Source organism: Drosophila guanche, unplaced genomic scaffold (assembly GCF_900245975.1).
Source record: "Drosophila guanche unplaced genomic scaffold, DGUA_6, whole genome shotgun sequence".
Lineage (NCBI taxonomy): Eukaryota > Metazoa > Arthropoda > Insecta > Diptera > Drosophilidae > Drosophila > Drosophila guanche.
The window spans coordinates 804643-820491 of NW_022995747.1; the positions used below are offsets into that span (position 1 = coordinate 804643).

Consider the following 15849-nt stretch of genomic DNA (forward strand, 5'->3'; position numbering starts at 1 on the left):
GCTACTGTGGTTTGATCTTCACAGGAGCGTGTGGGGGGGGGCGGGGGGGGCGTGTGGGGCGCGTGGGGGGGGGTGGGGGGGGGGGGGGGGGGGGGGGGGGGGGGGTAGAACTTGAGACCCGCAGCCGCAGATAGATTCATGTTGCACTTACCCGAGTGCGAGTCGTCCATGACGCGGGCCCCCGTCTCGCTGGAGAGCGACAGCTGAAGGCCGTGGTTGCGCCCGAACGTCTCCACCGCCCGCTTGAGGAACTTGTAGATGAGCGTCAGCTCGCTGTCACCTGGCGGATGGGTGGGGGAGAAGCGTGAGCGTAATTGGCAGTGAGTGAAAAATGCTTATCAATTGTTTATTGTGTGCACCCGCAACAGGGCACCAGCAGAGCAGCAATAAATTCCAGAAATTAATTAACTCTCGCCATAAACATCCGCAACGGATAATCGATCCAGCACGGGGCAGCTGCCAGAGGAATGCTGTGGATGCTGGCCGCCACTGGAAGTGGATGTTGTCTGGGCCATAAAGCGATCAATTCAACTGCAACACACCGCACGGCACACAGTTGTTGGAGTATTTCGGTCTTAGGCGTTAATTTCCTTTTTGCCAACTGACCGCGGGGGAAACAACTTTCGTTTCGGACAACGGACAACGGACAACGGACATCGGAAAACGGTTTAGGGATCAGCACGGACCCACCTTCCAAGCTCTTGGCATCGTTGAACACCACAATGTCGTCGGCCGGCTCCCCCAGCTGGACCAGCCGCAGGAGTCGATGCTTATCCGCTGCCAAGTCCCGTCCATATTCGTTGGGGAAAAAGCCCATGCCGTTGGTGGCCAGTTTCCAGATCAGCTTCGAGGCCTTGTACTTGATGCAGGACATCAGATTGCGAGTGTCGAAGCACTGCCGCTGGTTGCGCGCTATGTAGGCATCGTTGTGCGACAGCAGCGAGCCACCCGCTCGGCCGGCGGATCGTTGGATGGCGGGCGTGGGCGGTGCATCTGTGGCCTGCGTCTCCTCTGCGCTGCCATAGTGGAGCAGTAGGAGCAGCATCAGTGCTAGCGCGATGCGACAGAGTAGCATTTTGGTTGCCGATTGGATGAAGTCTGGGGCACCGCACGGCTGACTGGACGAGACACAAATAGCAGCCAGAAGGCGCTGGCTACTCCTTTTATCACAGCGAGGCAGCCAGCCGCAGCCGCAGCCGCAGCAGCAACAGCCAACCGAGGCTCCGTCCGAAGATAGCTGCTTGGCAAGTTGCAGCTCGGCTCGTCTAATGCTCATGTGCATGCAGCAGGCAGCAGGCAGCATGCAACGGAATCGCAATTCCTGCCACCGAGTGTTGACTGCAATGCCAATGCCAATGCCACCGAGCTTTCTGGGTCAGAGTCGGAGTGCGGGGCATGTCTTGTGGCGATCCGCGATCGAACAGCAAATTGGATCGATCGCATTGTCGTCTGGATTATGAACCACCAATTGACCGCCTTCCCGCTGCGCTGCGTGTGACTGAAAGCAAGAGCCGCAAACGAAAGTGAATCGGCAAGTAGCTGCCGTACTCCGAGTATGTGCTTCGCTGTTACTCATACAATTAAAGTTGCCTGGCGCCACTCAAGACTCTGCTGAGCTGCTCTGAGCTGCTCTGAGCTGAGCGACGAGTCCCAATCCAAATCAGAGCCATCCGAGCTGGAGGCTGGTGCCCCTCCCCTCCTCGGGGGGGCGCCTTGGCAAAATGATACCAATCGGAATAAGTGCGAATGCGCATTTATGTGAGATTAAACTGCGCCTTTTGTGGGTAGTAGTTCTCCGGTTGCATCTGGCAATTTGCATATTTGAGTGGAACACTGCACTTTGAATTGCTGGCCGTTATTAAATTTTATTTGCGTGTGCGACTGTGTGCGAATGCTCTGACCATCTTAATTACAAAGCCACAGACATGGGATGCGAAAGTTGTTGGTGTTGTTGCTGCTGCAGTTGCTCTTGTTGCATTATTCACCAGTGAAAGTAACAATTGTTGACTCTTTTTTGCTGCCTGCTACAGCGACAACGCTCGGCATTCTTTGTCCAGCGTTGACATTCAATTAATTAGCTGCGCCACCTGTCGCCTATTGGCTGCACTCGCAGAATACAGCATAATGAGAATTAGGTAACCCGCGCGAATCATTGTGGTGCAAGAATCTGCTCTGGTTTGTTGTAGAAAGTTTTTTGGTTTTCCTTGATCGAAAACTGCTCTGAACATTGTCTTTAAGCAAGCCGCAAAATATTTGACCACAACATGGCACACAATGTTGGTCTGCCCCGCAGCCATCAGCCTCCGTTTGATGGCCACATATTAAATCCCGAAGCACACGCAAACGTGAGGCTATTTAGAGGATTTCGGAGTCCGCCCAAAACTACTTTTACTAGAAATTAGCTGCGAAAGCAACTGACTGAATGTCCCGTCCCAGCTGAAACGCCAACAACTTGCTAAACCAATTAAGCAAATTGAACTAAGGAGGATGGAGGATGGGTATAGAGATGAGGATGAGGAGGCTCCTATCCGCTCTGATCTTTGTTGGGCTGCTGTGGCAGGCGGCCGGATGGGATAAATACTGTCATGTCGCCACCGGCTAACGATTGTTGGCCACCAGACAGACCCGGGTCATAAAAACTCTCTTACAGATAGCGAAATTTCCGTCCAGCTGCAGGCGTCTAAGTGTATTTTAATGCAGAAAATGCATTTAAGAGTTCAGGACAACTCCGCAAAAATATGTATATGCTGTATTATCTGAACATTTCACTTTCGATGTTAAAACTCGTTAATGGGATCTGTCTGCTGGGAAGGCCGTGTTTGTGCGTTTCAATGGCTTTCTGGCTCTGCCTCCGGCTCCATCTCAGGCGACATTGACCATCCTGTCAGGTGTAATCTATCAGATACGAATCCAATTAGGGTTCTCAATGGAAAGTCTAAAACGGCGCCTCACCCAATTGCCACGCTCACAATGCGGTTCGATTCAATCAACTTTGATTGCAGTGATAAAATCCACAAACAATAAGCGTTTCCACAAAACAAAAACACGCCTTGATAGTCGTTGATTATACGCTAATATCCTCTTCCGCTTATTTTGAATGGCGCCGCAGTTGTTTGCATGTTAGAAACTCAATAAATTCATTTGAAGCATTCATACGTGAAAACTTGGAGGCCTTGGGTAGAGAATTTTCTTTCTTGACTCTAGTAATGCAAAATCTGCAATGAAATGCTTAAAAAGATTTGGTTTAAGCACGATTACACGATTTCGCTGTCATTTCCCATTTTCTATGGTCGGTGGTATCTGGGTAAATTTGAATATCGATTAATATGGGAAACCAAATCGAATATTTTGCTTCTCATTCTGACAAAAGGTTGTCGCCACGAGACTTGGGTTGACGCTATTCCGCCATCTAGTGCTGGGAAGTAGAACTACAAAATCGAGAGGCTCCACCTAGCAATCGATTTGGTTGCAAGAAAGAAATCTGTCTCACCAATAGGTGACGCCAACGAGAGTTCTTGTCGCCATCTATGTTTGTGCTACTATGAGTCTACAAAAGCTGTATGATATGAAACTGTGAAAGCAATGCTTGATATTAAAACTTGATAGAAAATTCAGATGCGAAAGCATCGAACCTAGGTAGGTGTCACAGATACAGACAATGACTGCACTTTGGACCCCACAAAAGCACGTTTTGAAAATATTATTAAATGGTAAATTATAATTGTATTCAACAGACTTAAACAACAACCTAACTTAAGGCGACAGTTTTAACAATGAATGAAACGCTTAAATGAAAACATTTTGATTTGTTCGGGCTCGTAACAAGCGCATAATCAACGAGTTCTTATCGAGACCATAGATGGAGGTTTGACCACTTGACTCGGCCAGCGGCTCCTCCGCCGTGTAATCACTGCTCTGGGTGGTCGTTGACGACTCACTTGAGGCTTCCGGTGATGTTCCTGCTTCTGTGCTGGACAGATCTGCAGCTATTGTGGCTGAGGATGTGCCATCATCTGCGATGATGGAGACAGCAGTAGTAGCAGAAGTCACTGCCACGCCTGCTGTAGTCGTTTCTTCCCATGCCTCTGAGGAGGTGGACATCGTCGCAGGTTCAACTGTTGTGGCGACAGTGGTGGAAGGGGGCGTGGCAGTCGTGCTCTCAATAGGCTCTGGCGTCGCTGTGGTGCTGGTTGTGGCTGGAGCGGTGGTCAGCATAAGTTGCGCTTGTAGATCGACATCTTCGTAGAGATTTGCCGCGTTGCCAATATCCAAATTGAGTAGTTCCGCCGAGGCATTGCTCAGAGTGGGGGGCATCGGCGACGTTGTTGTTGTGCTGCTGGTCGTTGCTCCAAGCGCATCTGACTGGGCCGAAGATTCTATCGGCTTAGCCCAGTAATAGAGCGGATATTTTTCGCTGTGCGCCTTCTTGAAGGTCGCTGGCTTTTTGCTGAAGCTGAAGTAACCCTTGACATTGTCGAGTGTCTGTCGCACGAGCCAATTGTCATTTGTAGACCAAAGACTGGCTTCGGACTCGTCTTCAATGGATCGCTCGATGGGGCCAAAGCCGGCCGTGGCTAGCTCTATTTTACGAATTTTGCGATTGTTGTATTCCTGGCTGATGGCTGCTGGCGTTGGCCTGAAGGTTTTCCTGAACTGCTGGCGCGGCTTGTATGGGTTTATTGGTGCCCTGGTTGTGGGTTGGCTGGCCAGCGGCTTTCCTGTGGTGGTGATGTACAGTCGCCTATTGCTGGCATACAGCATACGGGGAATCAGAGGCCCTTGCTGAGCCGCCTTGGGCTTCATTGTGCCCCTGGCCTTTGCACACGCTCCTTTGTGGATGATCTTCCAGACTGCAAGAAAATTGCGTTACTTCCTTGTGGCTGGCTGTTTCCAGAACCAGTTCTCCACTTACCAGTTCTGGGATCCTTGCAACGCACTCGCTCCAGATAGCACTCATTGATGACTGTGTGGTCCGTGCCATTGCGACTGGCACACACTGGCTGATAGACCGAAGGGCAGGGCTTGTCGCAGCGTCGGCAGGGGCCATCGTGCACAATGGACCATGCTGTGGATCGTGAAATGAGTAAAGTCCTGCCAGAAATGCCCATGCCAGAGTGCCTTACCGTTGCCGATGCTTTGGCTGTACTCCATGAGGGCACAGACACTCGGGAATGTGCGTCTCTCTCCGTTGAAGCTGCCACACACAGGCTCGTTGCTGAACACACACGGCCTTGTAGAGCTTTTGGCAGCAATGCCAATGCCTGCTTTGCTGGTGGCACTCCCGTACACTCGTCGGAGCTTGGGCGCGGACACCACATAGGGCTTGCGAGCCGGCAGGGAGTAGCTCTTCTCCATGGTGCCTGTGTTGCTGATAAACTGGGTGTGGAATGTGGAGGGGGCATAGATTTGCACTGCGTCCTCGGGTATCTGGAAGTCTTCCACCTGATTGGACTTCTTACTGTGACTGCGCTTGGCCCGATCCGGCTCCGACTCCGCCTCCAGCTTTGGCTTGGCCCTTGGCTTGTATTTGCGATTGTGCTTCATTTTGGTGCTGTCCTCGCCGCAAAGTCCCTCGGAAACTATGCGCCAATCTGTTGGACATGAAAGCATAAGTGACTGTAACCGGAAAATGGCACACAACAGGCAACCCACTTCTCTGTGTCTTAATGTTCTCTGCATTCACCAGGCACTCATTCGAAAATGTAGACTTTACGCCCGCATATGCAGCGCACACGGGACGATAGATCCTGGTGCAGGGCACTGGCTGTGGCCGCTTGTACTTGCCCACGTTGCCCACGTTGCCCACGTGAGCTGATGTCTGCTCCCTGCTGGCCTTGGGACACACACCCCACCTGTGCACCGCCCAATCGGACTGCGACAGGCACGAGGTGCGTGCCATTTCACACCGACTCCTAAAGGTGCGTCTCTCCCCGCTGCTCGCACTCACCCCGCACGCTGGCTGATATCCATTGCTGCACTGGAAGTCACAATTGGGGAAGCAGTGCCGCAGCGTCACATCATCTGAAGGAAGGAGAATACAATTATGACCCATAGGTGGCGTTAGGTGGCGGGTTAGCTGTGTTGGGGGGTTCAACTCACACAAGGGCGCACCCATGAGGTTGCCTCGCTGCGCCTTCCGCAGCTCACACTCGTTGCTGAACAGGAAGTACATGCCGTTGTCGCGACTTCTCGCACACATGGGAATGTCATCGTTGTAGCATGATCCCCGAGCCAAGCCATTGATCGTGCGAGCGGAAGCTGCCGCCAAAACAGATAATCCCAAACAGAACAGCAGTTGCCTTCCAGCCATGTTCCTCTGCAGCTGAATCTTTGAGACTCAATACAATCTGAGATGCATCTCGGCCTTATATATGTCAGCGATGTCACGCGCTGCAATCAGACATGCGGCATGGAGCCACAGACCAGCTGATAATATCGAAGCAGCAGCCCAAAATTCTGCAGACATCAAATATCGCGATAAACACGCTCGGCGCTCGGTCTGCCGCTCATGACATCGGAATTCTGTGAAATTGTCAGTGCGCCCCCCGATAGATTCTTCGATTGCTCTCGCTCTGCTGATAACGGCTTCCCCTTCGAGTTTCGTCAATTAGATGCAACTCTTTATTGTGGCTTCGATTTCAACTGCGCCGCGCCGCTCCGCTTGGCTCTGCTCTGCTCTGCTCGATGATACGTGATATTCGGTTGATTTCGGCAAAAGCCACCAGATAAGCCCCAGCCAGCCAAACTTGGCATTTGCATTGATTGTGCGGTTATCGCTGTTGCCGCTTCTGCTGAAAAGTTCTGCCAAAACTTTATAGTTGGTATATTTTCCGCAGTGCTCTCTGAGCTGATAATGGGATAAGCCGCGCGACACCCACCCCAGGGCAACTTTTACGTACAATAAGTTCTTTGTTGGCCATAGAATGTTTGTCACCTTTCAGCGACTGTTGCATGAATCAACTTTGGCTCTCGTTGCGTTCAAATGAAACGTTTTATTGTGATTAAATCTAGTGTACCATTGGGAGATGTTTTCACTATGTGTGTGCATTGATCATCAGCTGGCCAAAGTACTCCATTGAATCCCTAACCTTGCTCATCACAAATCAAAGTCCTTATTTGGCTTTGCCAAGTTCCATCAAGAGAGTTGAAATAGTTATTTTATTAGCAGTTGGCACACAGAGAAAAACACTTCTGGCAGCTCTGCTAATTTGTGTTCTTACGGTTCTTACGGACACCCCATGGATAATCTGGCCAAATGATCGGGTACGTTTGTCAGTTGCCGCAGTTCCCCCCGGGGCTGGCTCAATCGGCATAACGTCACAGTCACGCGCAGGCGACATGCTGCTGCCCATACGTACCCCCCCTGCCCGCTTTGCCTTTGTAGGCCAATTGGTAATTTCGCGAAGCGGCCAGAAACTTGTTCTTCTTCGCCGCTAATGACAAACAATTTGGAAATAGAAATAGCAACAGAAAAAAGCGGGCGCTAAAATTACAAAATGTAATAACGCGCGGCAAATGCAATCGAGTGAAAGAAAAGAAGCGAAAGAAAGCATCAAAGCTTGGGAGAGAGAGATAGAGCGAGAGAGAGAGACAGAGAGAGTATGCGCTGAATGCGGCTGGAGAAATGGTGCAAAAAGAGAGAGAGAGAGAGCGAAACACTGCAAGAGAGTGAGCGTCTTGGCAGGTGCTCACGATCGTAGCTCCAATCTGGCTGCTCCGTTGGAGCTGCAAGAAAAACTTTGGCCAGTCTAACGACAAGAGCTGAAGCATAAAGACATGCGACGTCGGGTGCAACGTCCGTTAAAGTCAGTTACAGAGTCAGAGTCAGAGTCAGAGTCATTGAACGCAAATAAATAATCAAAGCCGCCAACTTAGACCAGAAGTCTCCCCATCCAATTCAGACTGCAAAAGGCAGCCGCGTGTTACACAGTGCCCCTTCCGTCCGAGTCCGAATACATAATCATGGTGGTCGCCACGCCCCCCAGCACCACAGCAGGCAACAGCAATGGCAATGGCAATGGCAATGGCAATGGCAGCGCCAGCAATCCGGGCAACTGCTACATGGATCAGTACCAGAAGTATGCCACGCACTGCGAGCGAGCGGACAGCGGCAACGGCAGCGATCTGGAGAGCAACGGCATTCCGGCCAAGCCAGCCTCACTGCTCACCGACGACAGCGAGGAGAGTGGCCCCTCCTCCCTGGGCAGTGACTCCCTGCACTGCAGCAGCACGGAGTATGTGCGCCAGGCGGCCTCCCAGCCCAGTGGCCAGCTGCAGGTGCAGCGGCAGCGCCAGAAGTCGATACGCATGCTGGGCTCCCTGGGCTCGCTGCTGCCAGACTCCCTGCTGCGGGACATACGGGATAGACGCAATGCGGAGGAGTATGTGGTCCAGTACACGGGACACGTCGATACTGAGACCGAGGCAGACACTGAGGCTGAACCCGGGGCTGAGGTCAAGGACAAGCCAATGCCAGCGGGCAAAAAGTCGTTGCGCCTGTCTCGGGAGTCGCTCAGCGAGGAGAAAATCGAGGAGCTGCGTGCGGCCGTGGAGAGAGCCAACTTTGTGCAAACCGGTGAGGAGTCGTTGGACAGCATTGAGGCCGCCTCGCAATCTCTGCCAGTGAGCAGCCACACCAGGGGCAGCAGCAACAACTACAAATATGCAGACGACCAATACTACAGCTTTCACATTAACGAGCACGAGAACTTTAGCAGCTTCGCGCGTCACGGCGACGAGGCGTCCATGGCCATGGCCGCGAGCCTAACGGAACAGCAAGATCTCTTCGCGGGCTACCGGGATGTGCGCTGCAGCAGCAGCTCCACCCAGTCCACCATACGCTCGGCCAAGGGAACGGTGCGAGGCGTCAAGAATCGTGTGCGCAATGGAATAGCCACGTTCTTGCAGCTCCAACAGCAGCCCAATGCCAAGGTGAGTCGAGGTCGAATCACACACGTTGAATATGTTTATGAATATGCAGGGAATCGAGCAGACATTCGAGTTGGTATTCAGTTATTCAGTTCCCACGGTGTCGGCGTCAACAGTCTGCATGATTGCCCACCCCATTGAGTCATCTGCCAGGCACGGGCACGGGCACGGGCCCACCCAAATTATGCAATCCCTCGATGCTGATTGTTTGCCATCTCCCATTCCATCCACCATCCCATGTGCACGCCTCTCAGAGAAAGTGCTATCCAACAATTGAAGATGCCGTTGCCGTTGCCCATACCAATGTGTGGACTCGGAGCTGCTTTTCAATATCTTTCACATTTCGTATTGGCGTCTCACAACTCGCTCCGTTTTACCCGTAATCTAATGAGCAACTGTAGGAGCAACTACACATCCCCTCCCCTATCCTCTCTCTCTCTGCCTCCCTACCTGCCAGCACACACGAGCTGCGCTTTCAACGTCTCTTTTTGCTCAGTTTCTTCTTCAATTATAATGAATACCGTTAAGTGGCTTATTTTGCGCTGTGCTCTGCTCTGCTCTGCTGTCGTTTGTCGTTGCTGTTGTTGTTGTCTTTGCTTGGTGTCTTTGCCGTTGTCTTTGTCGTTTTGTATGCGCTTAGCGCGCGTTTACAACTTGCTCAGCTCAGCGCTCTCGGCTTATTCCAGATCTCGGTCTGCCCCCACCCCACCACACAGCTACACGAGGTTCAACTTTTACGTTTTCAAAACGCATCTCGCTGCTCTTTCCCAGAGGTTCGTGAAGTTTTGGGGGGTGCGTTGGACTCACCAACTAATCGCAGCTAATGGTGGAGCAGCTTGGGCGGCTAAAACAACAGCTAGACCAACGGTGCTGAATGGAATTGTCATCGTAAAAGTGGAACTTTTATTAGTTTCTCTCTGTCTCAATCTGAGGCGTGTTCTGGGAACTAGTTTTGCATAAAACATTCATTAATTGCTGATGAAGAAATCGTTTGATATATCACAAATATCCAAGATTAAAGTTTATTCTCGCGAAGAGCTTTCTCGATATTTGGGTATTTCCCCTCGCTGAACGCTGCAGCTGTAAATCGTTTGGATTAGCAGTTTTCCGCCCGCTTACGCAGTTTTCCCCCCACAAAATAATTCCCATTATCAGCCATGACTCGCATAGAAATCTTTTCTGGTTCATAAATACATTTTTCGGCTTGAAATTGTATTTTCGGTTTTTTATGCTTTTTAATTTTTATTAGTCGCTGGCTGGCTGCCTCCCTGGAAGGCTGCTCTCACAAAGCGACTTAGAAATTTCCCTTTATCTAATTTAATGAACAGATTTTAGATCATTTTAATTGTTTTGTTTGTGGCTGTGGCTGTGGCTGCTTTCTTGCTTTTCACTTTCTGAGCCATGGAGCAAAACTTGATGAAATGACGGAATGTCGGTTGGCCCGGACCGCCCCTTCGACCGACACAACAACGGATTGGCATAAATTAAGTAGATGCTAAATGAATAGATATGTTTTATGGCCCTATAGCGGCTCACATGCAAATTAGCCAGCAAGTCAGACAGTCAGACACTCTGCTGTAGGGTAGGAGGAACCACATTCAGAGACCAACAATGGGAAAAGTGAGATGCTGTTAATTATAATGCAGCTGGCATTCCATTCCATTCCATTCCAGCTTCCAATCCATTCCACTGTCAAAAATCGAAAGTGAAAATCCAACTTGGCATTGTTTTTTCTTTGGTTTCTTGTTCGTGGCCGATTGTTTGAGGCCCTTCGGCGCCTGTAGCCCATAATTGGAGCAATCGACAGTGAATTTTTGATGGCTACAAATTGGAGGTGTTTGCCACACACAAACACACACACACACACACACACAGACACAGTAAAAAAACCGACAACTCACTTTGTCACCTTCGAGAAGCATCAGCAGCAGCAGCAGCAGCAACAACAACAGCCTCATGGGTTGGAGGCATCATTGGCATTAGCCTCCATCTCGATGTGTGTTGCTCAACTCTTCGATTGGCAATCACTCGCCGGCTGGCTGCTGCTGCTGCTGCTGCTGCTGCTGCTGGCTATTGGCCATACAAGTGACCTGCTTTCTCTTTTGTCCATTAATATGTAGCAGAGCTCAGCGGAATTGTGGCGGCTGCTGCTACTTCTGAGGCGACTGCAGCTCGACAAAAGGTTAGACGTGCAAATCACGTGTGGTAATTGTTAATTGTTTGTTTTTGGCAATTCAAATGACAGACTAAAGTTGACATTGAACCAGTGTCTATGGGCTGGGAGCTGAGAGCTGAGAGCTGAAACCTGCAATTGGCAGTTTAGTTTTCTCCTGCGACAACTGCACTGCCCGAGCTGACAATTGCTGAAATTGAATTGGAAAAACAGCTTAGCGACGCTCACTCCGACTCCGACTCCGACTGCAGAGCTGACTTTCCATTTGACCGCAGCTCGTTTGTTGTTTGTTTGGTTGTTGTTGCATTTGTTGCTGTTTTTTGTTTGCTGAATGTTTGCTTGGTTGTTTATTGTTGATTTGGTTCGTGCTGCGTGGCTTTGAACTCTTTTTTTTCGTTGTCTTGTTTTTGATTTTGTCATGAAATATTTCTCTGGCTTTTGTCGCTGACAAACGGCACATGCAGCTGCACTTTGTCGCTGTCTCTCGAACTGCATCTGTCCTTTCATTCCCCGCTTATTCATTTTCTTTCTTTCTATTGCAATGCAAATTCTCGTCACACCGGTTTGGGGATGCTGCATCGAAACCCCACGCTGCTACTGCCACTGCCACTGCCTTTTGCCTCTGCATAGTTCATTGATACCAGATATACGTCCCGGCCCGGCCCGGTTCGGTTCGTCTCAGTTCATTAGCCAAAGCAGACGCCACCAAAGTTGGCCAACTAACGGAAATGTTAATTGTCAAATGAAATGATAGAAACGAACCCCCCCCCACTGAGCCGAACCGGTTGAGGCTTACAAAATAAGACATCATAAATTGTCGGGAAAAACATTCCAGATTTCCATTGTACGTGTATGTCTCGTCTCCCCTGTCTCCGTTCGATTGAATAGCAGTTTTCCCATTATTGCTTAATTGTATTGATTAATAGGATTTTGAGTGACATGCAGAGTTGGACTGGTAGTCGCTGGTTACGTGACTCCAAGCTAATGAACCCAACGGAGTGAGTGACTGTCGAGTGTGTGGAGTTGCGGAGTTTCTCCCCAAATTCCATTCCTGTTTTGCACACAAGCAAGACCTGATTTCTATTTGATTCTTGCAGCATAGCAAAAGCTTTGCATCATTTAGCTTCTGTCCGCTTGCCATTGAAATCGATTGTCTGCAATAATCTATCGCAGCTTAGAGTCGATTCTTCCGCATTGCTTTTGTCTGCTTTTTGCCATGCTGGCATGGCCTGGCCTTCATCCTCACAAAACCAGAGACCCAATTTGGTCATGCCGTTCTGGCATGACCATGACAATCACTGAAATCCGCGCTCTGTGGCGAATGTGTGCGCCAATTTCCAGTTTTCGGTGGCCTGCTTTTCAGCAACGCCACTCGACGACAATAACCAGAACTCGAACTCGAACTCAAACTCGAACTAATCTTTTGCCATGTATTTTTGCAACTCTTTTCCTCCATGCCATCCGTCCACCCACCCACAGTGCTACAAGGAGAAAGACCTGGGCAAGGTGGTGCTGTACACCACCAGCATGGGCATTATCCGGGAAACCTATACGAAATGTGCCAATGTCAAGCAGATTCTGCGCACTCTGCTGATCAAGTTCGAGGAGCGGGACGTCTTCATGAGCGTCGAGTTCCAGGCGGAGATGCGCCAGCGCATGCAGACCGCCCACGTCCGAGTGCCCCAACTGTATGTGGAGGGGCAGCACATCGGCGACGCGGACACGGTGGAGCGACTGAACGAGTCCGGAGAGCTGCGCCAGCTGCTCAAGCCGTACAAGTCCATTTCCAGCACCTACACCTGCCAGACCTGCGGCGGCTACCGCCTGCTGCCCTGCCCCTCCTGCAATGGCTCCAAGAAGTCCGTCCATCGGAACCACTTCACAGCCGAGTTCGTGGCCCTCAAATGCATGAACTGCGACGAGGTGGGACTGGTCAAGTGCCACAACTGCTGAGGGGATTCCTGCCCTGGACTCGACTCGAGTGCGCACTGTCTGCATAGCTCATAAGTGTTTTTTCTGCATTTTACAACCGCTCGGCCTATATTCTCTGTGTGTAAGTCCAGCTAATCGTAAGCCCTGTTAAGCTTAGTCAGCATTAACAGCAACCAGCAGCATATTCTAACTCTAAGTAGTAAATAGTTATACAAAAAAAACAAAACCAACGAACATTTCCTGCGTGTGTTTTTATTTCTTTCCCCCCAAACCATTTCCAATAATTTTCGAAGGAACCACAAAGTATGCAGAGCTTCATTGAGATATAATCTACAAGCCTACGATTGGAACACGATTGAGCAACTTGAACAGCTTGCACTTGAAGCATTATTAATTGAGTCTACTTGCTGATTGAGTTGCATACTTTTTGGCGCACGAGCCAAAAGGGTTCAAAGCGTGAACTTTGGCGTCTGTGAAAGTGAATTATTGACCAACTTAAGCACAGTGGCGCCCAGAACTATGCCACCACAGCTGCGAGAGTGTGTGCCAGACAGAGGCAGAGTATATATTTCAGGAAACAGTTAAATATTATGGCAGGCACAAGGACATGTAAATGTATATGTGCGTGTGTGTGTGTATGGGTAAGTAAGCTTCAACTCCGCCATGATTGCTTTCCACTCTGGACTCCCTGTGGGCCCCTCTCGGCCAGCATGTCGGCCTGCATCTATTCCATTCGTCCTGGCCCTTGGCAATTATGTAAACCGACTTCTGGCTCGCTCTGCCACTCTCTTTCTCTCTGTTTGAACACCACACCGACCATGCAATTTTCTCGCGCCATTTAATTTTTGTCGGCCTGCCCCTGCTCGAGCCGTTAGCCTTTCTGCCAGTTAGCCAGCCAGCCCCCAAACCATTTGCCGCTGCCATTTGCTTTTGGTGTCTTTGTTAGTTATTGTTATGGCCACTTTTAATGTTATTTTCCACTTGGCTCACACTTTTGTTAACATGCCACCCTCACGCACTGAGCCACCGACTGACCAACCGACCAACTGACCAGCAAACAGCCAAGGAATGGAAAGGCAAAAAAAGAAACCAGCCAAACCCTTTCATGGCCTCTTCAGACTCAACCTCAGCATCAGAATCAGAACCACGGCTGGCTGGAAATTGTTGTGTTTCCGCTGCCCGACTGGACGGGCATGGGACGGGACCCCCCCCCCCCCAGATCGTTAAATTCACAGGCGGCTACATTGTAATTACCAAGTGGAGTCATGGAGCAACCTCCCGAGCAACCCACCGTGCGACCCACCGTCGAGCTGTTGGCCCAAATCCTCAGCCAAGGCGGCTTGATTTATGTGCCAACAGCGGCGTCGTCGTCATACGCAATTTTTCATAAACAATTTGGCACAATACACACACACACACACACACACACCATGGGGTTGTGCTTGGATTGGAGTTCTGCCTGGCTTTGGGTTTTGTGGGGTCTGTGGCTGGTGGCGGTTGGTGGTCCGTGGTTTCCCTCCGTGGAGTCGTGGAGCCGACAACTGCGGAGTGTGCGGAGTGTGCGGAGTGTGCGGAGTGTGCGGAGCCACCGAAAATATTAAAATATATATATTGTAAATACCGGTAATGCTGGCAAACGGTGGCGTCATGTGAGTGTCGGCTGGTGGCCACACAGCTGGATGCAGGACGTAGACCAGACCTGAGGGCCCTGTCCTGTCCCTCTGTATTTGAGTCGAGTTCCGTTGTGCCACATAATGGCAGCTGGTCGCCTGGCAGTTAAGCCAAGACCAGGACAGAGCAGCGAGCCACTGCTGGTACCCGTACCGTTCCAGGCATTTCCATGAATCGCTGGCATTGTTAACTTTATCCGCGGTAATTAGTTTATGCGCGCAATTTCATGTGCAATTTGCCCATTAAACATTTTTTCTGCCCTCCCTCCCGCTCTCTCTCTCTCTCTCTCTCTGTGCAGTATTATTTTGGCATTTGGCAGAGTCAGAGTCTGTGTGGCATGGCCCGGAAAACGAAAGCATACTCCCGGGCGCAGGTGTGTTCGGTAGCTCTTTGGCTCACTATAAATTAGTGTGTCAAGCGGATGGCAGAGCATCGCTCCCAATTGGCGACAAATAAAATTAGCCACACATTATGTTTTTTGGCAAAAACTTTCAAATTGTTTTGGCCTGACACCGAACCGAACCGAACCGCACCACACCGCACATCCCACAGTTGGCTCATTACACTGCTGTTGTGCTGGGCTGTGTGTGCTCTTGTGCCCGACGAATCGGGTGGGCTACAAATCACGGCCAGCTACTCAACGGATTATTAAGTGAAAATTATGGCACTCCAAAGGCTCATAAAGCATTTACAATGCTGCTGGTGGGGCAGCCGACGCGCGGTTAGTTACATTTTTTATTGTCATTTGGCTGGGCAGGGCGGTAGCCCTAACCCATTTGCCAGTTGTCTGCCATAAAACTAACATAGCTCACATTATGGAGCCGGAGTCTAAGCGTACTCCCAGCGCAAAGTCTTTGCCCTACTCTCCACTCTCCACACTCCACACTCTACACTCTACACTCTATGCTGAGTGTGTGCATAAGTTTTAATCTCGCTTCGTTACAATCAGCTGGATCCTGCGAATCTGCAGTTGTTTGGGAGTTGAAAATAAAAGTATGTGCCAGGCAATAGAATAGTTTTGAACTATACTGCAGCAGAAATACTCTTTCTCGGAGGGCAGAATGCAAAAGTCCATGTTCTTTTCTTTGATTTTGTGTTCATTCTTTTCTTCCTAGCAAATGAACCCGAAAACACACACACACACA

The 15849-nt window shown here is 50.3% G+C and overlaps 3 protein-coding genes across 3 annotated transcripts in view; 1 reads left to right on the forward strand and 2 right to left on the reverse strand.

Annotated features, from left to right (window-relative positions):
• The window catches only part of LOC117583325, a 2126-nt gene extending 1051 nt beyond the window's left edge, over nt 1-1075 (reverse strand). The window contains exons 1-2 of the mRNA XM_034271585.1: nt 691-1075; nt 103-280 (exon numbers count right to left, since the gene is read on the reverse strand). Of these exons, the coding sequence (XP_034127476.1) occupies nt 103-280; nt 691-1075 (563 nt within the window). The remainder of the gene's footprint in view (nt 1-102; nt 281-690) is intronic.
• Nucleotides 1076-3703: 2628 nt separating this feature from the next.
• On the reverse strand, nt 3704-6968 carry LOC117582835. Its single transcript, XM_034270890.1, has 5 exons — nt 6100-6968; nt 5653-6021; nt 5124-5591; nt 4913-5065; nt 3704-4850 (listed from the first exon to the last, which is right to left on the reverse strand). The coding sequence occupies exons 1-5, from the start codon at nt 6308-6310 to the stop codon at nt 3787-3789; spliced, it is 2265 nt and encodes a 754-aa protein (XP_034126781.1). The 5' UTR covers nt 6311-6968; the 3' UTR covers nt 3704-3786.
• Nucleotides 6969-7734: 766 nt separating this feature from the next.
• Nucleotides 7735-13254, forward strand: LOC117582836 (glutaredoxin domain-containing cysteine-rich protein CG31559). The gene is made up of 2 exons (XM_034270892.1): nt 7735-8931; nt 12581-13254. The coding sequence occupies exons 1-2, from the start codon at nt 7963-7965 to the stop codon at nt 13052-13054; spliced, it is 1443 nt and encodes a 480-aa protein (XP_034126783.1). The 5' UTR covers nt 7735-7962; the 3' UTR covers nt 13055-13254.
• The last annotated feature ends 2595 nt before the right edge of the window (nt 13255-15849 follow it).